Source organism: Excalfactoria chinensis, chromosome 3, assembly GCF_039878825.1.
Source record: "Excalfactoria chinensis isolate bCotChi1 chromosome 3, bCotChi1.hap2, whole genome shotgun sequence".
NCBI lineage: Eukaryota > Metazoa > Chordata > Aves > Galliformes > Phasianidae > Excalfactoria > Excalfactoria chinensis.
In genome coordinates, this window is record NC_092827.1 from 12,719,434 (window position 1) to 12,744,869 (window position 25,436).

Here is a 25,436-nt window from a genome sequence, read left to right on the forward strand (position 1 = left end):
GCAACTACTTTAATTACTGCAGGGAATTGTTTCATAACAATCAAACAAATCCAAAAACTAAAAACCTACCTGTCCATACTAGAAGTTTAAATGATTTTGTTTTGTTTTGTTTTTAACTTGCAGGTATTTGGTGAAAATCTTTGAGCTTGTGATCATTTCAGAAGGTTTACCCGCTGCTAGTAGAGCTGAACACAAGTAGAATAGCATGGAACATGGGTGAATGCTGGATAATTCCATGAAGACAGAGTCAAAGCACACTCAAGCTTTTGTAGTGCTGTAAAGGTTTGCAGCGCCATGAAGGTTTGAAGAACCTTGACAGCCACAGCAATGAATCTGTATTTTATCAGTGTAACATCTAGAGAAGCACTGTATACAGACTGGTCAACAACTTTATGGAGACATGCACAAGGCTGGACTGGTAAGGAAAGCACACTGATTTTCTCAACACTGTGGTGTTTCTGAAGCTTACTGTGAATCATGCTTGCTCCTCTAATTTCTGGATACTTCTTCCTGTTTCTCCTTCTTAACATTTCAGCAAACTAAATATATTAAAATGTTATTAGAAAAGCAAGAATTTGGTTATGAATATGCTGGACAGTACCATATTTCTCTAACACTTCCTTTATAAAATAAAAAAACACATACATTTTCTCTGAAATAAATTCTTAAGACTACAGTGAATAATCCGAAATTTTGCTGTGCAAAGTCCCCTTCTCTGAAAGCAGAATTGTAAAGTTTCTGGTTTCAATAAAATACCTTTTATTTAGGCCTTTTTTTCATTGGACAGGTTGATTCATGGAGAAAATGCCTGTCTAAGGACTTGCAAAACAAATCATCTCACATCTAAAACATAAGAAAAGTTTACAGACATTTGGCAGAAATAGTTGGAGCATTTGGTTACAAGAAGGGAGATTTCAAACTTCTGCCTTTAGTCCACAGTTCTTTTAAAGACTCGTGTACTTTCAAGGCTATGTTATACTTTAGACCATTAAAAGACACTGTATTTTCTCTTGGTCAGTTCAGGAAATTCTTTCATCATGTTAGCTCCTCTCAACCAACCTTTTTCCTCTTCCAACCCTCCAGTGCCATACACCATCAAGACAGATATCCATGCAGTATTGACTTTATTTATAAAGGATGGTATGGACATGAATGTCACATTCCTTTAAAAAGTTTAAATTAACTAACCAACAACTGAAAACTGCACACGTGATACTATTTACATAAGACAATGTCCATCTTCCTTCCCAAAACTTCAACAAAGCCAACCTCACTCTGAAAGAAAAAATGAAACACATAAGCGCACTGATTTCTACCAGTTATCTTGTAAATAGCGGTCTGTCTCTTGTAAATCACAGTCAAGTCTCTCATAGTTACTGAAATTACCTTTTCCTTGTAAACATTACAAAGTTTGCTCTTTGACACAGTCATATTCATGTCATCATTTCAAGACCGATACTGTAAAGGCTTCAGGTACTTAATGGCATTTCATTAATATAAAATCAATGATACTCTCATTGGTGTATTCAGCAAGATAGACTGTCCGAATATCAGACACTTCCTGGCATTGTCTATACTTACCCTTCCTGCATCCAGACTGAACGAAGTTTACACAGATTCTATAAAAATAAACATGAAATTTGAAACTTAGAGAATACTTCCAAAAACCTGAACAAGGATTGTGATCACTGACTTCATGTTTAGTGCACACAAAAATACTGTGATGCCTGGTGCCTTTCCAGAACATGCTTTTATATGGTCACCTAAATTCCTCAGAGACATAGTCTCTATTTTCTCACTTTTTTTATGCACTTAGGAAAGAAAATATCCCCAGTAAGTGTATTAGGAGGGTTTCAGAACCATCTGATCTGCTGTCTTGAATGCGCTGGACCTAGCTTGAAGTTTGTAGGCAGTGCAACAATTTAGTCAGAAACCAAAAACATCAATGTAATCTAGATGTAAAAATCACTTGCATGTAAATCTCACCATTTGGTGTTCTCAATTGTGCCAGGCAATTTCATTTTCATGTTTAAATGTTCTGATTTCATTGTTAAATCTACTTTCTTGGCTCTTCTTTATGCTATAAAAATCAGACATGATTATGCTTCCATCCCAAGATTCCCGTGTACTAAAACTACCCAGCTGGCACCTGATAAAAAAAATTAGACTCCAACTGGGCTCCCATTCTTTAAGAGTTATACTTTACATTTCTTCATTAAAAAGCCTACCTGGATCAATCAAGAGCAATATACTACAAGACTGTAACAATTCCTGTTGCCTTGTGCCAACTGTTAGATAAATAAGATTTGTAAAAGAAAATCAGAATCTGTTCCTACATTTACATTTCCTATTTCTGGGATGAACAGCAACTTTTCTAAACCTCTTGCTTATCAACTTGCATGTGAGTCTTTTTTTTGGCATCAGAAGAAATTGCATTCATTGATTTCCTTTTTGCTGCCAGGAGGAATAATGAGTTTCTGCGTCTTTCCCAGGAATCAAGAATTACTTCCATCAGACCATTAAATTAGAAAATTCACTTTCAGTGTTTGGAAATAAGAGGATAAATTGATTCTAATAGACAATGGCGAGCAGTCCTGTTTCTCAGAAAGCAGAGCCTCTCAATAGCCATTTTCCGAGATGGTGGCAATTAGTCTCTGGTATCATTCTTTTTTCCTTTTTTTCCCCCTAGTTATTCAGGAAAAGTGTCTAGTTTCTATTAAATATGTCGTCCAGTCAGGAAGAAAAGTGGTCTGTCCTCTTTTGCATTGGCAGTCTGGAATTCATCCCTCAGTCGAAACTGCCATTCATCTTCCAGCTCCAGACGGACAACAGTCTGGCGAAGAGAATTCCGATCTTGACAAATAACACACAGGGTGGCACCTAAATAAACAGTCAGTAAGAAACTCATATGAGTATCACCTTTGTTCTCAAATCACCCATCTCCCACCGCCTCTTAGCAAGAGGAATTTCCACCACTTCCAAAACAGGAGCTACAGGTACTCTTGTGTGAAAACTAAGACATTTAGGGCTTTTGGAGAGCTATCATCAGCTCCCTGTTTATCAGGATCTTCTTCTGTAACCTGAGATATATAGTATTCATCTAATATATAGGACTAGCAATACATTCCTTCTCTCTGGAGTAAGAAAAGTCAAATCTGCCAAGTTGAAGAGGGTGGTGACAGAAAACAAGGCAATTCCTTACATCCATTACTGTTCTAGCTCTGCTGATCATTACTTTATTAAGTGAAACCCTCACTCAACAAAACACACCACAAGCCAATCCCCACCATGGCTAATTAAGCTCCGTGTGCTTTGCTGACCAGAAATGATCTAATATGAACTGTTTTGACTGGCATGCTGATACCATTTCAACATACACACATTATTATGTGTGTACATTATGCATAGCAATATGGACCAAACACTGTTTCCCTATCTGCAGAACTCTTAACATTGCTACAGATCAACCATCAGATATCAGAGATGGTAGGGCATATAAACACAAATATAAATATACACATTTACATGCACAATTTTTCACATAAAATCTAAACTCAATGGTACTTTTCCCTTTTTTTTTTCCCCCAGATTTCCAGAGACTGTGTCATATACTTCCCTGTAATAGAACTGTTGAGGCTCACCTTTAAGAAAATGGAACTTCTTCAAAAAGCTAGCTACAACAAAGGAGTCACAGAGGTATAGCAGGAGACCACTGAACGTCAAGCCAGAGGAACTGATATTCAGAGAGTGAGGCCGTGAACTCACATAGCAAACTGCAATCTGATTGGGAGAGGGGTCAGAGACATAGAGATTAGCTTTCTTCATGTTTCTTCATATCAACCTGACAGTATTTGCACCTGATCCACCCTCAGACTTGCTCTCCAACTCCAAACATCATGATCCTTATTGTTCCTTTGTAACAATTCCTCTCCTTATTAAAAAGCAATCTAAAAGCAGTACCTGTAACTATTCATTAGTCATAATTACTCATTACTACTATAATCATGAGGTTGAGGTATGAAAGGTTTGAAAGCTGCAGTAATGATGGCTCCCCACAGCCATAACTCTGTGACAGGTGCAGCACAGTTTATGTACACAAACATAAATACAGTAACTGCACAGTCCAACACAAGAAGAACCCTATAGAAAGGTCTAATGCCATTTACATAACAAAAGGATAAAAAATCAGTATAGTTGTGCATCTACATAATTGCATGAGGTTTCCTGCTGTCTAATTACTTTTTCCATTACAAATCCCCTATTCCAGTGGGAGCTAGGAATATATATGGCATCCTTTCAGGTTTTGTAAATTTGAAGTTAAGGAATACTCTACATATGACTGGGCTTCCAAAGTAACTTTTCTACTTGGGGCAGTCCTACATCCAACAGAAATCAGCATGATTCATTGGAGGAAGACTGACCCGCAGCAAGAGAAACTGGAACAAGGGGTCCCTATTTATGCATAATATAGATTCAATAATTCCTTCAGCCCTACTGTATCATACACTAGCTCAGATAATAATTCCAGAACTTAATTTCACTTATTTCATGTGCAGAATGGTTTCGAGCTGAAATGATGCAGTGGATGAAGATACCAACAGAGCAGTGCCCTTCCATGGACTTTGTTTTTCCAGGCATGGTGGGAACCTATAGAAGCTCAGCCAGAAATGACTGGAAGAGACAGATCAAAATGTTCTGGGAGTAGCACAGATTGGAAGTTCATTACACAGCTGTTTTGGTAAAGAAGTTAAGGTAGTAAATGCAGCAAGACTGATTTTCATTAAGTACTTAAGTCAAGTGAAAAGATAAAAATAAATCAGCGAAAATCAGCCCCTTACTGTTGCACTTCTGCATGACCTACATTTGTATTTAAATATAACCTTGGCTTTAGGTCCAAAGCCACTGGGGAAAGCCAACAGCTCTTGAATGCTAATGTCAGCCTCTCCCAGACTCACTGTGTATCTTGATATTTGCTTCTCTGACTCAGCTTGTTAGTCAAAAGTGGACTAACACTTTTGTATCTTGAAGTGCTTTCTAAGGACTAGCTAATATTTGTAAAACTCTTGTGGAAGATATTTCATGCAGGAAGGACCAAATTACAGTAGACTGGGAAAACACTTTAAAAAAAAAAAAGTGTTGCATGATAGTTAAAAATCTAATACCACTCACAAACTTTATTAGACAAATCCGATATTGCTTTCCATGTACTTTATTTGTAGTTTCACCCAACATCTCCCTACAAGACCAGGAATTTAACACCACAGGGTTCTAATATCTGCTTATTTGAAAGCTGTGTTGTGAAGATATCATAGAATCATAGAATCATAGAATTACCCAGGTTGGAAAAGACCTTGAAGATCATCAAGTCCAACCACAGCCTAACCTAACCATAGTGCCCTAACTCTAACAACCCTCTGCTAAATCATATCCTTGAGCACCATATTCAAACGGCTCTTAAACACATCCAGGGACAGCGACTCAACCACCTCCCTGGGGAGCCTACTTCAGTACTTAACTACCCTTTCTGTAAAGAAGTGTTTCCTAATGTCCAACCTAAACTTACCTTGGAGCAACTTGGGGCCATTTCCCCTCGTCCTGTTGCTTGTCACCAGTGAGAAGAGACCTGCCCCACTCTCACTGTAAGCACCTTTCAGATACTGGAAAAGAGTGATAACGTCTCCCTTCCTCAGCCTCCTTTTCCCTAGACTAAACATCCTCAGCTCCCTCAGCCTCTCCTCATAGGTTTTATTCTCCAAGCCCTTCACAAGCCTCGTTGCCCTTCTCTGGACCTGCTCCAGTACCTCCATGTCCTTTTCGTACTGAGGTGCCCAAAACTGGACACAGTACTCGAGGTGAGGCCTCACCAATGCTGAGTACAGGGGCAGGATGACTTTCCTAGTCCTGCTCACCACACCACTCCTGATACAAACCAGGATGCCATTGTCTTTCTTGGCCACCTGAGCACACTGCTGGCTCATATTCAGCCAACTGTCCATCAGCACACCAAGGTCCCTTTCCATCAAGCAGCTTTCCAGCCACACCTCTCCAAGTCTGTCCATCAACAAACATCCATCAACAAACTAAAGCTAATTAAAGATTAGTTTGTTTCATACCTGCGGTCCTAAGTTGAGGTAACAGTCCACAGAGAGCACTGGATGTCTATAATTCTTCAGTGAGAGGGGGAAGAAGCGATGGCTGTGATACTGGAGGTATTTTTCTAGGAGTAACTGAGCAGGTGCTGCCAAGAAGGTATGCTTGCTGTCAGGAGCACAAATGTATTGAGCAGGTGAGATTGAAACTGGAATGTCAGATACCTATGAGGAAAAAATATTTCTGGCACAGATTAATCCTGATCGATCATCTTGCATTTATCTGAATTCTGGTTTGTATAAAACACATCTCAATCCAAAAATCTAAGACTTACGTAAGGAGAAAAGTCATTTAGACAAACATATCTGCTACTAAAGATGTTGAGAGATTCAAATAACTGTATTTGTTCATAGAGACTTAAAGGTTTCTTCTTTGATACCAAAGTACTCCTAAAGATGAAACCAGCTGAAGATGAGTAATCAGTACTATAAACTTACAGTGAATGGTTGTCTATACTGTAAAATGATATTTTGGGTAATCTCGAAAATTGGATTTTAGGAAAAAAAAGAACTAAACATACCCCATTAATGGCAACTGAATGATGAACTATTAATATCTCAGCTCTCCTGGTTACAGGGTACAAAATGGAAAACAAAATGTAAACAAGGAAGAATAGGTGTCTATTCCCACCTTAGACTTAATGTGGAAGGATCTTTGTCCTCCTACTGTGATTTGCTTTTTCATGACACTGAAGTGATTGAACCGACAGATGAGAAGGCCAGCACTGTGGACACGCAAGTTGAAATCAACATCATCACAGGTAAATCTAGGAAGAATAAAATCACGGCACTTCAGAGGAAGGCTTTTCATCACAGACTAACAAGTACAAGCACTCAGGGCCTTTGATCAGTACCATATGAAGGAGAGCTGTCAAACATACCAACACTTCATTTAGTAGTAATCAGTCAGAGAAAGAGACTTCAGCTTTGTCATAATAAGTGAGGCCAGAGGCAATGATCAGAATGAGTTCAGGAAGATCAGAATGAGGGAGGGAACTATTGGGGAGTGAAACAACCAGAAACATAGTGAGAAATGGAAAGAGGAAGGTAGCAAAATGCCAGGGAAATGACCCAGGAGTTAAAACATTTCTTTGCCTCTCGGTACGATAATGCAGTCATGGAGAAAATATACACAGATTTCCTTGACCAAAATAAGGTCAATGAAATTAATTAATTTGACTTCCAAGGAAATGGAAAAGACCCTACATTTGATCTGTCAAATGCAAAGAAGTCTGCCTAATCATTTTTCCTTTAGAATACGAATATCTGTTGTTGACAATAGAACAAAGGGCAAAGGGCACAAACTAGAACACAGGAAGTTCCATGCAAACTTGAGGAAAACCTTTGCCATGAGAGTGATAGAGCACTGGAACAGGCTGCACAGACAGCCTCCTTCTCTGGGGATACTAAAGAACCTTCTCGATGCTCTCCTGTGTAACCTACTGTAGGAAACCTGCTATAGCAGAAGGTTGGACTCAATGGACTCTAGATGTCTCCTTCAGTCCCTGCAGTTCTGTGATTCTGTGATATCCAGTAATTTTGTTTTATATTCCCCTACAGAAATAATGCAATTTTACAGTAGAGAAAAAAATTATTTGAAGACAAAGACTCTTTTCTTAATCCAACGGAACTTCTGAGACAGAGGAATAAAGCAAGCAGAATGAGGCCAAATATCCTTAAGCTAAATTTGACCTATTTCAACACTAAGATGGAACAGAAGGTAAACTTCTAAAGCTGACAACATTCAGATCCTCTGGCCTTTGGAGAATTCAGCCTGTTCTCCATTTGGAACACAGATTTGTACAGCAAACAGGATAATGTGCAGAACTGTGGGATTAACATTCAAGGCTTGGATTTAAAACAGCCAAGTACTTACTGCAACAATAGATATCCACAAGAAAAATGATATTTTATTATATGTTTTGAAAACGCTCTTTGATTTCAGCAATATTTATGTGGATACTTGTTATCCCTGACTCCCAGTGTCTCTGTGTTTTAAAATATACCTTTTTCTTTGCCAGCTCAGGTTTGGACTGTCATGTAATGCTTCAACATCAACAGCACCCACATACAGCAATATGGATTAAAGACATAGGCAGGAAATGGATGATGTGGTCTGGCATTCCTGACCTTTCAGCATTGCTGCCCATGCTCATATCATTTTATTTTATTGCACTGTCATTTTCTTCATTAGGAATTCATAATGCTTCATAAGATAATACCACTAGACTGCCTGGGAGCACCATTCTGTACCAAAATATGAATGGGAGCAAATTTAAAACGCTCTTTTGAAAGATGTTACAGATTCACTTACCTGTTCTGATTGTATTGAACATTCTGTGTCAAATCAACATTTAGCATAATGAAATCATGTACATGGCAACAGGAGAATGGTTCCTTGATCTCAGCAGTGTTTGTTTTACTGGACCATTTCCTCATCCCAATTAAGGCATAGTGAGTGACATTAGGAGTTGCTTCAATACGCTGCAGAATGTGCTTCAAGGAAACATTCCTTTCGGTCCATGTATAGTCACTACAGCAATTAGAAAAATGTGTTGAAATACAGAGAGAATAATCAGAATCAGCAGCCCATAGTAGTTACCAGGTAGATAGCTTCAACGTTGTACGACTTTATTGCAACCTTTCACCTCCCGTTACAGGGTAAACTCAAAATTTAAAACTAATTGGTGCTTATGTGGTGGGGGACTGATATGTCAGGTCAGAAATTTACCTCAGATCTTTCAAAGTATTCACTCAGATTTCCAGACTTTTAAAGTTACCCGGATTAATACACGTGAATGTCTGTGTTTGCTCAGTGTATGAAGGACTGTTTACAGAACTTGAGATCTGCAGTTCTAGTTTGAACCAGAGTCAAACTACGCAGCAGAGGCTGCAGGTCACTTAAATCCTCAGGAACTAATCATCGTAGAAAGCGAGTTTTCAAATGGCAAATATTAAGCTCTGCTTGCACAGGGTAAAAGTGGAATATGAAACATGTTGTTTTTAAACTGGCATGCAGCGTAAGCTTAAAAGAGATCAGCTGAAAAAGCATGTGGTCTTCTATTTACCTTTTCCTGTCTCCTGAACAATCAACTTCTACTGCATTCCACATAACACAGGAGTCATCTGAAATGACAATGAAAGGCCAAATATCCTGGGGCTTTATACCCAGCTCCTCCTGCCGATTTCGTTCTAGCTCCAAGTTATGATAAGACAGCTCTTTTATCAGGAAGTGTGCCGCACCTGAAACCAAGGACATAATCCATAGGATGAAAAGTAGGGGTGGAAATTGCTTTTAACTCGGAATCCTTTTGAAGGGAAGATTTCTGGACTCCAGAGTATGACTCAGTCTGAAGACTTCAATGCCCTAACACTCCCCAAAGCCAACATAATGTATCTCTGGCCAAAGTAATGACTGACAGAACTCCACTGGAAAGCAAGCAAAATGTAGCCTGATTTCCATGATAAAGATTTCTTAATATCTGAAAGGTTGAGTGACTGATCATTTTAACCTAACAGATAGTGCCTCTGCTATCATCTCTTATTGTAAACATCTAGAAATGTGGATTAACATGAATTGAACACCATGGGAGCAATTTCTCTTGACTCTCTATTCTCAGTGCTTGTCACTACTGCTGTCTACAAATTGCATCACTAATGCAAGCTGCTGAATATTTCACATATAATATATTAACAGAATCTACCTAAGAGATGTACCTCATCGGTATGCTCATTAATCTTTACCCATCTCATTTTTCCCACACACACAACTGAAGCTGAATTGGAGGGTTACATTTCACTGATGAATAGCACCACCTCAAGGGCCCAAGTCACATGTCCGTGTTTTTTTATGTCACACTTACCTACTCCTGCACTGTTGAAAATGCTTGGGAGAACAAGCATAATATGGTTGGGCCAGTACTTCTTATATATGGCCATTTCGTATTCCTTGACAACTAAAACATGCAAATGACTGGCTCCATCCATTGCATGATATAAATTGAAAAGCCCATGTTCATGACGCCCAGTTGTGGGAGTAAAAGTGGGGCTTTTTATGAAATCTTCACTCTGTAAATAAACAGAGGAGTAAGTTTCTGTATTAAGCTGGATAACGTTTAAAGAACAACCAGGTCCATCAACAGAGTAAACTGGTTTAAGCTTCACTACATTGCTACATTTTAAATCATCCTAGTGGGAAAATAAACAACTTTTATAAGAGTTGGAAAAAAGAAAACTTCATCTACTAACTTATCTGACTGGTGAGAAAGGGGTGAATTGGATACGACTGCTAATTTTGACTGCCAACTATGCATGGACTTTGAGGCTAGATCCAGAAAAGGGTTCAGATCCATATGACAGAACATGGTAAGAAACATATTAGTCCAAAACTGTAATGTAGGTCTTCTGACTGGCTATCATCCCAACCTGAATGCATTTAAATAGGTACTCCCAAGTTTGATAGTATATCTCCATAGTGTCCTGTTTCTACAAACATCCATGACTATTCCAGTCTGAGGAACTGATTTCAGCCTGATGCCTACCAAAGCTGCTAGGGACCCAAAATGAAAGTATGCCTCTTCACAGTCCTCACAATTAAGCACTACACATTAAAAATGTCAAAGTACAATATGATGGGTTTAATTCCTGTGAAGATCTACAAATTTAAGTAAAGTGTGTTGAGAGAAATATTTTATAGTAGTTTTATAATCTAGGTTTATATCTCACAGCACTTTTCAAGCTTGTATTAAGGCTGCAGGCACCATTTTGGAGTGGATGAACAGATAAAGAAGCAAAAGGAAATGAACAAAACCACATCTTGGAGGCCAACTGCTGAAACTGTTCTCACTTCAACACTTTAAACCCATAACCAAAGAACTTTAACCTCAGATAAGAATGTAAATGTGAAAAAAAAACAGCTCTGGTAATGAGCAAAAGTAAAAGCTTATTAGCAGCTTGGCAATTTTGTTTCATGTCTCTTTTTCTGGGAGAAAATACAAGGTTAGCATCAGGTCCTTATCATCTCTTGACAGCACAATCAGAAATGTAAAGAATCCTACAATCAATCCTAAAGTTTGTCGTGTCTCTCTTCTATATATGGCCACAAATATAATAATTCATCTACCTTATCTGTGACTAGTGGTAGCCTCATGCTTTCCAATTGTCTTCCTGGTTGACTGAAGACAAAATGATGCTCCTTTGATTTTGGAATGATAAAATGAAGCTGTATCTCTTCTCCCAGCATGGAATAGGAAAAGGCAAATGCATGCAGAGTGGACTCATAAAGCTGAGGATGGGAAAAAATAGGATTATTCCAGTGGTTAGCATCAAAATTATTTCCTCACCGTGGTGAATATGCATTCATAACATTACCAAAAACATAACATCCTTCTGAAGGCCCCAGATTATATGAGGAATAGGTACTCTATAGCCCCCAGGTCTGATGTCTAGTCAAGGCAGGCAAACCTCAAGACAAAACAAAATCCATCAATTAGCTCTTTCTTTAATCCATACAAACAACTTGTAAGTCAATTTAGCTACAGTGAATAAACACAAAACTGTGTTTTTGTTGTGTCTGCTTCAATTTCTGATCTAAATATTAACGTCTGGAAATCTTTACCTGGTATCTGGGATTGAAACCCATATACTGATGACACTGTTCACAGTGATGGTAGGTGTTATACGCTGCGTACTTGGATAATCTCATTCTAGTTGTTTGACGATGGGTGTACATATCCTCCTGCCTTCTGCTAACGGGTCTGTCTATTAAAAACAGAAACAAAATATATGTAATATATATTCAAGGCCAGAATGTCCCTTGTGACAAATTGTTTCTGTCACTTTAATTAAAATATAGAACGATGGCAAGATTAAATACAGGCAAAACAAAGTATAATTTCATTCTGAGCATAGTAGTGGTAAGTCCATGAACTTGCTGAGGTTGTAGTGTTTCCCTTTGATTGAGTTATTAAAGGCAATCTTAAACAGCATTTTCCTGACTATCAGCCCCTAAGTATTGCCATGCATAAGTAGATGTCAGTCAGAATGTGCCACATCATATTTGAATCAATTCCTATGCACTTCACAATTGACCTGTCCAAACTCTCTCTCTCCAACTTTGGCTACAATTATATTACAAAAGACACTGACAAAAACCTCGCTGAAGTCAAGATAAAACCAATGATCTTCCTTTGCCCACCCTGCCAGTCATCTCATGATAAAAGGCAATTAGGTTTGCCAGTCATTATTTGCCTATGATTGTTCTGTGCTAGCTGTTCTCAATCACTGTCCTGTTCTTTATGGCCCTGGACATGAGTTGCAGGAAGGTTGGATCCATAATTGTTTTGGGGACTGAGAGTGGGCTGGATAGGCAGTAATTGCTTTGACCTTCCTTCTTGTCCTGAAAAAGAAAGGCAATTATATTTGCCTTTTTTCAACCACCAGGGATCTCCAACCATTGTTGTTACCTTTTAAAGGTGGTGTGATGTTGGTGAGCTCTCTTGGCATGCTTGGATGCATCCTACCCAGTCCTATATATGTCCAGCTGGCTTATGTATGGGACCACAGTAAGATAAAACAGTTATTTCACCTGGCCATTTTCATTTATTATTTGCTTGTGCACTAGATGAGTGTTACAGCCCACAGAGAGACACAAACACATGTAGCCTGCAATCCACATGCCCTAATTTAAATGCATACTTTAGATAAAGTTTACTTTAGAAGTGCTTATTTCTTATGAAGAATTATTAAAGGAGTCCAGAGGACTAATTTACACCTTAATACTATAGGAATTCAAATCTGAACAGATACATATCACCGTTTCCAAACCTAAAACAAATAAACCTGTAAAGATCTCTAAGAACATAAAGTACGTAAATAACAGATAAGTCACTTCATTGCTACAAATTGAACAACTTTACAATAGAAAACATTAAAATACTCACTTTTTATGGGATCAGAGTGTTTTTAATGAGACTACCTCTTTAATATGCCATAAAATATTAATAAGGCTTGTAATCTAGTATTTCATCTAACAAACTACAAATCTTTTTTCAATTATTATTTAGTCAAATGCAATTCTGACAGCTTTACGCTGTTTAAAAGTCAACACGATTCACCCGTTAAAACCAAATGAATGCATGTATGTGTAACATTATAGATTTTTCAAATTCTAACCTTCACTGTTCACAGTCTGAAGCTTGGAACAAATCAGACTTGCATCTTCATATTTTGGGTCATGGATAGTATAGTCAAAAGGGATCTTCTTTAATGTCTCCAAATCTGGCCATGTATCTCCAGGCTGATGGTAGCATTGATCTGATTCTTCTTTTATGCCTACAAAATTATTGAAAAATAAAAATTAATGGAATTACAATTGCAAATATTCCTTTCATTATTATAGAATGTTTTGCTATGCGTACAATTCTTGCATATAACTCTTACAATAGGTAAAATCCAAAGTAAATATGAACTGAGATGGAATTAATCAGATGGTGAAATTCCAATAGAAGGGCATTATATTCTGTATTCCTCATGCCTACATAAACCCTTCATCTGTGTAGATCTCTAAACCAGCTTTTAAATTTTGCCTGTTATTTTGAACAACTACTTTGCTCAGAGCAATATTTTATGACACAAGTGTAGTAACATCATGAAAAGATGTCATCTGCTGAGTGAAGTTAATGCAGCACGAGTCAGGCTATGATTCTGAAGCACAGACGCTACTTCATGCTCCTCTTTTCTGATGGCACCCAGCTTTCACTTGTGATTTCATCTTGATTTAAATCGCCAAGTTGGTTGCTAACAACATCAGAGCTTGGCCTTCCAGCCAGGTTACCAAACCTCCCTAGATTCCTGCTCAGCCCCATGCTGGACTCAATGGCCATCAAGTTGTCCTCTTATCCTTGGGCTCCCAGGCTAAACTATTCTTTCATTATATGATTTATCCATGCAGCTGATCCATAATTACTGTGGCTGCATATCTGGAAATAGGAGAGAGTAAATGATAATTTTAGAATTTCAGACTAAAACTAGCTATTAAAAAGCAGGAAATTGTTTTTTCTTCATGTGGTCTCATGTATTTAGAAAACATAACGTTACTCCTGGCAATACAAATGCGTCAGTGTTTTACTGATTGTTTTTATGCAGTTTGCCTCAGAAGTTCATTCCAATTTTAACCTTAAAAGTGATGGCTGGATATCATTTAATGTACGTAAATCCAGATAGTTATTTACCAAGAAAAACAGTGGTTTGTGGTTTTCTTACCGAGAGGAAGGCTAAACTCTAAATGATGAGTGAAATATTAGAACATTCTTAAGTATCAGTTGAAGATCACAAAGAAATCCAAAAATATTTCAACTACCTAAATGAATTGTTAAGGTGAACAGTATAGAATATGCAGAAGAAAATACTGCTTGAATCAATACAAGTATCTAAATGCTCCTGAAGCTAATTATATCTGTGTTTGTTTATATTATTTATAACAAGAACTTACTAATGTTGATTTCTTCCTCATCATAAACATCCACTTCTGTCAGCCTGATCAGCATTCTGGACAAAATACTGAGGAACTGCAGATAGGCACCTGTTTTCCCTATCTGTAAATATACAAATCAGAAAATACAAAACTTTCATTTTCATCTGGAAATTGCAGCTGAAGTGAAACCAAATATTAATATTTAGTGTTTGCTTATCTCTATACTTTCCTATTCCTAACCATAATTTTTATGCTTAAGTGCGCGATGTTTTTGTGCTCTTCATGCAGGATGTTAGTTTGGAAAATGCATTTTGTATCACAGGTCTAAACATAAGGCAGCAAACTTGAATTTTCTCTCTCTTACAGTTGCTAAATTCACAATGAACATTTAAAAATCCACATAAACTTATAAAATGTTCTAAAAACAACCCACATGATGTAAAATAACAATTACTTCAACTCTTTAGTATTTGCACAGTTCATCAGCACACTGCGTGCTGTTGAAGTACCCTGAAGGAAGAAGTGACAAACCTTTACTGGAGAACTTGTCCAGGCCACATCCACTCCCAGAGGACATGGCATACATAATAACGCACTGTTCTACCTCTTTTGCTGACAAGGTATTATTGTACTTCCAGTGTTTTCAAATACTTGTTAAAAGCTTGTTTTAAAATTACTTTGTTTGCTACTTTGAACTTTTCTACCCCACCAACACAAAACATGTATTTTCTCTTCCCTACACCCAAATGTTTTGCTGTCCTTTTGTAGCTTTTTCAGCCACAGACAGTGTTTTACTCAGTTAATTGCTCAGTGTCTTTCGTATAAAGTTTATTGATGATCACATGAGGAAATGACGCTGTTACACTTTAAAAGGAAGCAGTATAGAAAGGGTTTCAATGAGGAAAAAAAGAGATCTGCAAACTCATTTCACTCTGACAGTAGAATAGAGAGTGAAGTCAACAGATAGATCAGTTGCAACATGCTCTCCTTCTGCAACTGAACAATTACAAATAGCGCTGGACTTAATACTTCCCATATTTCAAGTAGCTTTTTTCATTTTCTCTCACCACTTGAATCTTTGAAGATGGAACAAGAGCAAGTAAATGTTTGTTTTTGTCAAAGTTCATCCCTGTTACTCTCAGTAAATCAGACTGCACTTGAATGAGTGTTTGGCAAAAGGTAGAAAAGGTTTCCCTTTTCCCTGCTGAGGGTAAAATAAGCTCGTAGACCATGTGTTATGTTAGCGCACAACTCCACGTTGTCCAGGGGTAACACAGGAAGAAGTTACTTTCCATTGGAGCACAGACTCACAGACGAAATGTTTCTAGTTCCCAGTCTCAGTTTTCATATAAAACCCATTGAGACTCATGAGAATCTTTCTACAAACCTTGGAACAAAGCTCTAAACTTCAATGAAATAGTTGTTTATTGGTAAGCAAGGCAAAACTTCTTTATTCTCCACATTTGTGGCAATTTTGATGCTACTTTGTTTTATTAGAATGTATTTGCTACATTTTTCTCATAGGTGAGATTACATTTCTATGCCATTATGAATATACTCTTTTTACATGCCTGCCACCATCCTTTGATTAAACATTAGGTGGCCTGACAGATTAAGAGCTCCGTAATTGTGAACAAATGAGAGAGAAATTGTCAAAAATACAGAGCTGTCATTCCTAACCTGTTTGAAACGTATTCTTGGAATTGTCAACAGGCTGAAAGCCTTACATTTCCCCTTCAGAAACTTGCTCTATCAAAAATCATTTTTTGTTAGCTCAGGAAACAGGTTTCCACCAGTGGTTTTCAACAATACATCTGGGGTCAGCAGAGTAACCCTAAGTGGTACTTAGATGAAAGGTAGCAATTGTCTATTGATTCAAATATACAAAGCAGTAGGGTCACAAATTGAAAATGCTGGAAACCACGGGATTAAAAATATTGGTCCCTGACCAGGAAACTAAAACATATGCACTTTTGATATTCCAGGCATCACATCTTACCTAATTTCATTATCTGTCACCTGAAAACTGTACAATATAGTACTGAGCTTTATGAACTGCTAGGTATTAGCAGCACTGTATGGAAAATGCTGGTGGGAGCGGACAGAAATATCTCATTTTCAGACTGCTTCTCTGCAGGCAGAGAACCCCAATTGAACATGACAACATTCTTACTTTGACTCCCCTTACTCATGTATTTGCCTGCATTTTCTGCTGAAGAAATAAGTCGGTGAAATACAGAACGCTTTTCTCAGTTCATGTAGAGAGCAAAAGATTCAAAAGGAAAAATGACTTCTACTTGACAATCAATGTTTGCTCCAGAAGGGAAGAACCTTGAAAATCTGAATGTATAGTATGCTCAGATAAGTAAATATGCCTTTAAACTCAATAATATAATTCTATGATTCTGGTCTTTTCTGTACCATCACTTGACCAGATGGAAATGTACAGACTGTCTTTGTTTGCTTGAAAGTACCGAGAATCTTTCTTTACACACAGTTGCCAGATCTCTCCAAAGAGTTCTTGTCTCATATGTTAACACCCTTCTTTTGGATCACTTTTCTGGGGCATCCACAAAGAGATGCTGCAAGCAGGATAATTGACCTGGGGGTCATACCTTGTCAAGTAATTGAAGTATTACTCTAATTTGTCTCTGGGTATCTGAATTTGAAAGATAGAAGTCTGATGAATTAGAATTTGAAGGAGAAAAATCACAGAAGACTAAGTTGCAAAAATCTCATATTTTGAGAAAACTTCCAATAAATGATGAATGTGGATCCATCAAAGATTTAGCATTTTGGTTTCGATTTTCATCCTAAAAGCAAGGCATGATTTTGTGAGATACCAAGAATGCATTTACTCTGCAGATCTTCATTCATGAAGATTGTAGATTACAAGAGCAAGAGGACAGAACATGAATTCAAATTCTTCCCACAGAAAATTCCAGAAGATAAAAGTTCACCTTTTGTGTCAAAAACCCATAGTGCCTATGGGAGTGGAAGCTGTTAAAAGATTTTGATCACTGAATTGTATTTTCCATAGATATCTATAATAAACTGAAAACAAACTAAGAACTGGAGACTGAGAGAATCCAGTCAGAAAAATTAGATGCGTGTCTTCATGCTTATGCATAAAAAGGTCATCCAAAGGTGCTGTTGTAGCAGGTCTAAGAAAAATGACTTTTTATTTTTAGCTTGTTCCAGTCATTAGATATGAGGAGCACTAGAAGGACTTTATTATTCTCACGTGTTTCTAGAAATTACCACCTGATAACAATCTTCGCATTTGGAGTAATATGGCAAAAGGGGAAATAATTCCATAAGGCTTTTATACTTTAATTTCCAAGTGAGATAGTTCTTCACATACCACAGCAGTGGTTTTCAGACTGTGGTCTGCGAACCAGAGTTGATTCATAGAAAACATTCTGATGGTCCACAGACAGTTGGTCAAGTGGTGCTGAATCTTCTTGTTTCCACTTGCTATGTTCTGCTAAAAGACAGCTAACAAAAGATATATTAAAGATTTCCCTAGTACCTTTATTACAAAAGAAGAATGGCATTTAAGCCCATTGTAGTAAAATTTTAGTAAAAGGAGAAGAGACCCAAACAGTATGGGCAGCACTTTTATTCCTCAGGAAATGTCTTAAGATGATTTTCATTCCCTGAGAGGACTTCTAGGATCAGGAATGTGCAGTTACTTACAGACTACGAGCAGCTTCCCTGCCTATGGAAAATGCTAGTTCTAGCTTTACAATATTCAGGTGTAAAAACAACAGTACAGAATTTTCATTTGCAGTTTGAAGAACTTTAAGATAAATGTTTCTAAGAAAAACATTTCAGTCAGTTTACAATTCCTGATATGCATTTTGTTTAATGTCGTACATTTCTACTCATAGCTATGATACTCACTCATTAAGCAATGTCTTAGCTGCATGATCCAATGCAACACTAGGAAAAAACCCACGCTGGGTACATAAAACGATAGAATCATATAGAAAAGGCCTCTAAGATCATCTAGTTCAATGATCCACTTACCAGGGATACTGCCCACTAAACCACAACTACCATTTCCTTTCCAACACCTCCAGGGACAGTGATTCAACCACCACCTTGGGCAGCCCATTTCAGTGCCCAACCTCTCTTTCTGAGAAGAAATTCTTCCTAATATCCAACCTGAACTTCCCTGGCATAACTTGAGACCATTCCCTCGAGTCCTGTAACTGGTTATGTGAGAAAAGAGGTTGGCTCCCACCTCACCACAACCTCCATTCAGGGAGTTGTAGAGACCAATAAGGTCTCCTCTGAGCCTCCTCTTCTCCAAACTGAACAATCACAATTCCCTCAGCCACTTTTCACTAAACTTGTGCAGAGCCCTCAACAGATTCATTGCCCTTCTCAGGACACACTGCTGGGCATTTATGTCCTTCTCATGGCAAGAGGCCCAAAACTGAATGCAGTACTTGAGATGGGGCCTCCTCAGAGCTCGGTACAGAGGGATTACTTTCCTGCTCCTGCTGACTGCACTATTTCTGATACAAGACAGGATGCCATTGGCCTTTTTAGCACTGCTGACTCATGTTTAGCCTAGCACTGACCAGCAATTCCATATCCTTTTCCTCTGTGCAGCTTTCCAGTCGCTCTGATCCAAGTCTGTAGCGTTGTCTGGGTTTGTGACAAAAATGTAGGGCCCAATACTTTGTCTTACTGAATTTCATCCCATTGGCCTCAGACCATCAATCCAACCTGTCCAGATCCCTCAGAATGGCCTTCCTACACTTCCCCACAGCTTGGTATTGTCTGCTAACTTACTGAGGATGCACTGAGTGCCATCATCCAGATCATTAGTAATTTAACAAGACGGGCCCAAATTCTGACCCTTGGGGACCAGTAGATAGCTGGATTTAACTCCATTCATCACCACTTTCTAGGCTCAGCCTTCCATCCAGTTCTTCATCCAGCAAAGAGTGTACCTGATCAAGACATGGGCTTGCCAGCTTCTTCAAATAACTGCAGAGAGGATGGAATTTCACGTAAAGAAAGTGACATTAAAGGTGAGATTCACTGCTGTACAGAGGGCCCCGCAGGAGCCCTATTCCATATTTGAAAAAGAGTTTCATTTGATAGTTAAAGGTGGTGAACATCATATACCACGGTAGGGAGCTAATGAATAAACAAGCTGCTTGTCTCGATATAATTAGATAAATGTCACATCATGTGTTAAACAACAAATCCTTCTGACGGATATGTAGTATGCTCTCAGACGTCTCTGAATGACTGTTCTGAGAAACACAGGTTTACATCTGAGACCATAACCATATGCTTTACAATCAAATGAATACCAAAGCAGTATTTCCATATCAGTAAATCTGAATATTTAGGGTGTCTTTGGGAGCTGTGATATGTATACATACAAAATTCTACAAGAAAATTGTCACAGCTTATGTTTTTCTTAGACATGGATGTCAACAACCTGCCCAAACATAGGCAATTTATATCAAAGGAATTGAGAATATCGTATAACTTCTAATCAGAGTACTTTTTCGAATCCTTTACACATTATAGTAACACTTGAAGGAAGTTTCAATATGAAAAGCCCAGTTATGCTCTGCATTATGGAAAATTATTTGATAAATAGCAATATATGGTTTCCTTCTTCAGTCAATAAGCAGAAATAGGTGGATCATACAGCAAGTTAAGGCAGGTAACTATCTTTAGATGAATTTTTTGTTGATGCTAAAACAGGAAACACGAGTCTTTGCTTTGGTTTGATTTATCATTTCTGACTTCTGATGTTCATGTGATATAAATGTGCTCACAGGCATGTGTTCTCATTGCTTGGTACTTCAGCAGGACCTGAGAGGTGCAATATCAGACTTAGTATGTAACTTGCGTATTGAACTAGGAGATGTCTTACCCAGAGAACTTAAACGACAAGCAAGGAACTTCAGAGAACAATACCCATTTTCATGCATGTTTTGAAATAATTTACAAACTCTTGGCTGGTATTTACCTTGTAAATAAAGCTCTGTTAATGTTGAACATGCAAGAAGTCCTGTGCTATCTACAACAGCTTCTATATTTCTGTCTTTCACATGGAGGAAACAGAAAGTACCTCAACTGCAAACTTCCAGCTATCTTTAGATTGATCCTGGGAAAGCGGTTTTGTGCTGATCTTTGATCTTTATTTAAAATGTAAATACTTATTCATCTTTGACAAACAGAAATGATGCATGAAGTCTATCTCCTGAGCAAGCTCAGACAGATTTTTTAAAACATTTTAATGGAAAGAGACTGACAGAAAATGAATACTGCTCCAGATTCATTGTCTTTGAACTCAAACTAACAGTAAAGAATGAAAGATCATTTTATTAGGAGGGAGTTGGGAAATAAAAAAATAAAATATAAGCAACTTACTCTCCATATAAAAAGTGTTTCGAGTACGAATAATCACAACTAATATATTTTTGTAGTTTATGATAAAACTGAATAACATAACTGGATGATAATACCTTGCTCTTATTACACACCTGTGGTGGCCCACTCAGCAGCAACCTCCTTGGGTGAAAGGTGTCCATTCTGCCCTCATTTCTATTATTGTAGTCCATATGGATTGGCTTGGGCACTGTCCATTGTCGGTAGTATAGAGACTGCTCCGTGCAAGTCATCATCTTACTCATAAGAGGACGAAAAGAACTTGCCCACATCACAGAGTGGTAAGGCAAGAGGGAAGATGATTTGGGAAGTCCACTGCTGTCCGTAGAGGTAATAATGTCATAAACCAGTTTGGGCAGGAAAACTATGGGAGGCTGTTTTGATGATTTAGTCATGGAGCATTGAGAGGTTTGTAAGATGAAGGAGTTATGAGTAGGTGCAGAGGAGGAAGAAGAGGAAGAGAAAGGTGAGGAGGATGAAGAGGTGATGGAAATCTGGGCACTTTTTATGTTTTGTTTTGTATCAGGTTGTTCGCTTCCTGGTGGTAAGTGTTTGCTGGTTGCTGTTTGTGCCCCCTTGTCTACCTTCTGCTTCTGCCTTTCATGGTTATTTGTGGTTTCTTCAGTGCTGTTACTCAGGACTTGGTGGGGGGATTTTGCTCTGTCTCCTGCTGTTACTAAAGGAGGAGATGGCTCACTGCAGAATGCTGTAACTAAAAGAAAAATTATATTTCAATATAATATAATATTTCAATATAAGCACAATAATCCCAGCTAGTCAATGACATGGTGGAACACTGAAAAACGGCTTAGATACAGTACCTGCTGAATAATGCAACCCCACCCCTGTTCCTGCTATTTTTCAGCTTACTCATACAGAAAGTCTTAATGAGATTAGTTGGAAGTATTTGTCTCAACACAGCAAGTGCTTTTCCAAGAACTTATGTTCATAGGAAAGGCGTGATCGACCTGCCCTTTCCTCATCCATTCCCTTTTTGTGTCAGAAGTTCATCAGATACCCTCATTGCTCCAGACCACTATAAAATTCTGTAAACTTTTGTTTAAAAGGGTGAAAGTAAATTAGTACTCATGGGCTCCTTCCCCATAAAACTACAGAAACGTCCACACAGAAACAGTCCTCAGCTCTAAGTCAGCTCTGATTCCACACTCACGTATGTGATTCTGAAACACCTAGTCTGACATAATATAACCCAGCTCTCAAGACATTGGTGCTATGAGCCCAACTACGCAGCCTTTGGTCAGCTCAGAACAGAAACTGAGCTCATCAAGACTGGCTTTGACCATCACATAGACACAGCTCACAGCTCTTTGCTAATTATCTGAAAAATGGTGTACTTTTATTTATATATTCAAACTGTAATGATTTCTTGAGAGTTTAAGGCTTCATTTTAAGTGGCTCTGAACATCTTCAATCTCAATAACTTCCAAAAAGGAGATGCAAAGACTGTGCAGCCCTTGGAGCAGTCTGAAAGCTGGCTCAGGAATCAGTCCCCTAGTGTTAATGTCTGTCTGAAGCTAGACATAGAAAAACGCAGCTTTCCATTCCTAGTGAATAGAAAATTCTGTGTTATCAAACAAACAAACAAAAAACAGCAATAAACAAATTTTGAACTAATAAAACAGTCTGTAGTTTCTCTTGGTCTCAAGAAATGGTAAGAGATCCTAGGTGCAGATGTTAAGCTAAAGCGGCCACCAAATGATGTTTGCAACGAAGAGATGAGCAGCAGTATGAATGGTTTCAAGAAACCACTGTAACATCCTGCAGAATATCAGTATCCCAGAGCACAAGGGAAAAAGAGGGAAAAAAAGAGAAAAGAGAAAAAAAAAGATTTGTTTAACCACAGGCAGATTCAGGCCACACAGCCACATGCAGGCCATAGGGATCCTGTGGAACTAAAGAACAGTCCAACTCTTAAAAGGAAAAGACATTTTTAATATTCAAGTGGTTAAAATTTTTATAAAAAATGTCTTCAAATCTTGTCTTTTTCTTTCCTTTTGTAACCACCACAGTTCCTGTAGAAAAGAAACCATGGCTAAGTATGCTTGTCAACATGGTAAAAACTACAAACAGGTCAAAAAGAAGGTACCGTGACTGAAATGAAGCAATAGGTTTTGAAAAGCTGCAGGACATTGCAACACCTACATAGCAGTTTGTCTTCTGAACTTCCAGTCAACTCTCCCCCTAATATTATCTGCACTGAAAAACATGCAAATAAACATTGCCACATGCATCAATATGTAGATTAAAAAGGAAACAAAGATTTAAGAAAAAAGATCCACCTCCAAAGTAGCTTCCAAACAGTGCAGATTTAATGAGTGAACATTCCAGAGCAAAACAAAAAAGACAGAAACACAAACAAGACTGGGAATTCTTTTCTTCCTATGGATTTTCAAAAGATTATTGAAAACTGTTAAATACTCATAGCTTCAATAAACTCACTCAGTACTAGCAGAGGATTCAAACCTCAGTGTTACACGTTAAAGGAGTGCCTGTTTCAGGTACCCTATCCTATGATTACTTTCCAAGCAAGAAATCATCTACTTGTATTTAAAAAGTCTGATTCTAAACTACTTTTTTGGAAGTTACCTATAATGACCTAATTAAAATAGGCCTTGCCAAAAGCTACGTCACTTATGCCTTCTTTTCATTCTCTAACAAGCTGAATAAAAGGTCTTTTTTCTATCCTAAATACAGCTTAATAGAGATAAAATTAAGGACTTACTGGAAGCTTTTGACGAGAGAGATGAAGATGCAGAGTCATGGGAATGAGATCTTTCTCTTTTCATAGGACTTTGCTTTTCTGAAGTAGAACCTGTTTCATGAATAGTCATAGAGGTAACCAAAAACAAAGTATAATTAAAATAATACTGTAAGAAGCGATGGCTTTATTGTTGTTATAAAGAAGAGCACACAAGTTTGGATGGGACCCTGGGCATTCAGGTCTGGTGTGTGGCAAATCTGCCCGTGGCAGGGGGTTGGAACTGGATGGTCTTGAAGGTTCCTTCCGATCTATGCCACAAGTCTATGATTTGTCTGGATTGTGTCCTCCTTCTGACACTGTATTCAATGTGTTCCTACTGTGCAGCATTGGATCTACATATAATATAATCTAATTATGCTGAACTGCAGTAAACTTACAAAATCAATTCTGCTGACAGGAGCTAACAGGTCACAATTGTATTTTACCTTTCATACTCATCCAGTGTCAGTGAAACCAATTGACAAAGAGCTCTATTTTGTCAGTGTGTTATGAACTACCTCCTATCCATTACATAACAGTTTGTGGATAAATTATATCTCAGCTTTTGATGACGACGGTCCCTCAAGAGCATTTGCCTGAGGTTCCTAACTTAGGCAGGCTTACGTGCCAAAATGCATTTTTTTTCCATGCAGTTTACCAATAATAAACAGAGGCAAAAAGCACTGCACTAAGCCTATCATCTTAGCTAATGTTCTAAATTGGACTCCACAGAAGCATATCATACTTCAGAAACCAGCAGAGCAGCCTTATAACTCAGATGACTAACCTCAGTGCAACTTTGCGTCAAATTACACCAGCTTACTTCAGCTAAATGGGCAGAAATACTCATCACACCTAGGGTAGGCCACTCAAGAAATAACCTCACCAACTCTACCATTTCAGAATGAGTCCAAAGACAGACAATACACAGGAAAACTTGAAACCCGTTCCTAATTTTCTACTATTTCACATTTTTTCTAATATATCATGTGTATTTTTCCAATACAGCTCAATCTCTTTACACCTCTTACTGTCAGTGGTAGCAGTACCTTCTGTTGCTATTTCTTCATCTTCGTTATCTGTGCTGCTTAGTTTCTCTGGGTCGCTTTCTAACACATCATTCACAACTGCTTTCTCGGTGTGAATTTCTGAGCTCACAAAGTATGCTGCCAAACCAAGCTCTTGCTCCAAGGTCGTCCTTACTAAAGAAGATGAATTTATTAAACGTAGGTCACAGTATCTCAGTGATCTGGAGAGAAACAGATGACATAGTATGCAAACTCACTGTACTCTATTTCTTTTCCAGACACAGCCAAAGGGGAATATTTTTTTACAATCTGCTTAAGCGATGTATGAGATAGAACCAGGTAGATCTTTGGTGTTTAATAAGTTTTCCATTACGGTGCATACAGTTTTATTATTCTTAATCCAGTTAAGCAGTTTAATCAGGTGCACTGAATGCTAGCATCAACACAGGAGAAAAAAAAAGGGCATCTTGTTTGCCTCCCCAGCTTCAACTCCAGAAGGCACAGGACTCTCCACATGTCCTGCTGGATATACACCAGTATCCTGCAGATATCTCAGCTAACTTGATCTATGCAAAGCAGCTATAGATACTTATTTT

At 38.1% G+C, this 25,436-nt stretch overlaps 1 protein-coding gene across 5 annotated transcripts in view; it reads right to left on the minus strand.

Moving 5' to 3' along the window:
* Window positions 1-1,093: 1,093 nt before the first annotated feature.
* The window catches only part of GREB1 (growth regulating estrogen receptor binding 1), a 77,236-nt gene continuing 52,893 nt past the window's right edge, over window positions 1,094-25,436 (minus strand). For 3 of the 5 annotated variants that reach the window (XM_072331839.1, XM_072331837.1, XM_072331838.1), the window contains 14 exons: window positions 24,862-25,061; window positions 23,795-23,884; window positions 21,147-21,763; window positions 14,641-14,743; window positions 13,323-13,481; window positions 11,767-11,909; window positions 11,272-11,433; window positions 10,013-10,217; window positions 9,218-9,392; window positions 8,464-8,682; window positions 6,781-6,916; window positions 6,114-6,314; window positions 3,642-3,780; window positions 1,094-2,880 (listed from right to left, as the gene is read on the minus strand). In XM_072331839.1, the coding sequence (XP_072187940.1) occupies window positions 2,717-2,880; window positions 3,642-3,780; window positions 6,114-6,314; window positions 6,781-6,916; window positions 8,464-8,682; window positions 9,218-9,392; window positions 10,013-10,217; window positions 11,272-11,433; window positions 11,767-11,909; window positions 13,323-13,481; window positions 14,641-14,743; window positions 21,147-21,763; window positions 23,795-23,884; window positions 24,862-25,061 (2,713 nt within the window). In that variant the 3' untranslated portion in view covers window positions 1,094-2,716. Of the gene's footprint in view, window positions 2,881-3,641; window positions 3,781-6,113; window positions 6,315-6,780; window positions 6,917-8,463; window positions 8,683-9,217; window positions 9,393-10,012; window positions 10,218-11,271; window positions 11,434-11,766; window positions 11,910-13,322; window positions 13,482-14,640; window positions 14,744-21,146; window positions 21,764-23,794; window positions 23,885-24,861; window positions 25,062-25,436 lie in introns of those variants that run through there. The other 2 variants (XM_072331840.1, XR_011903073.1) reach the window with 2 other exon arrangements.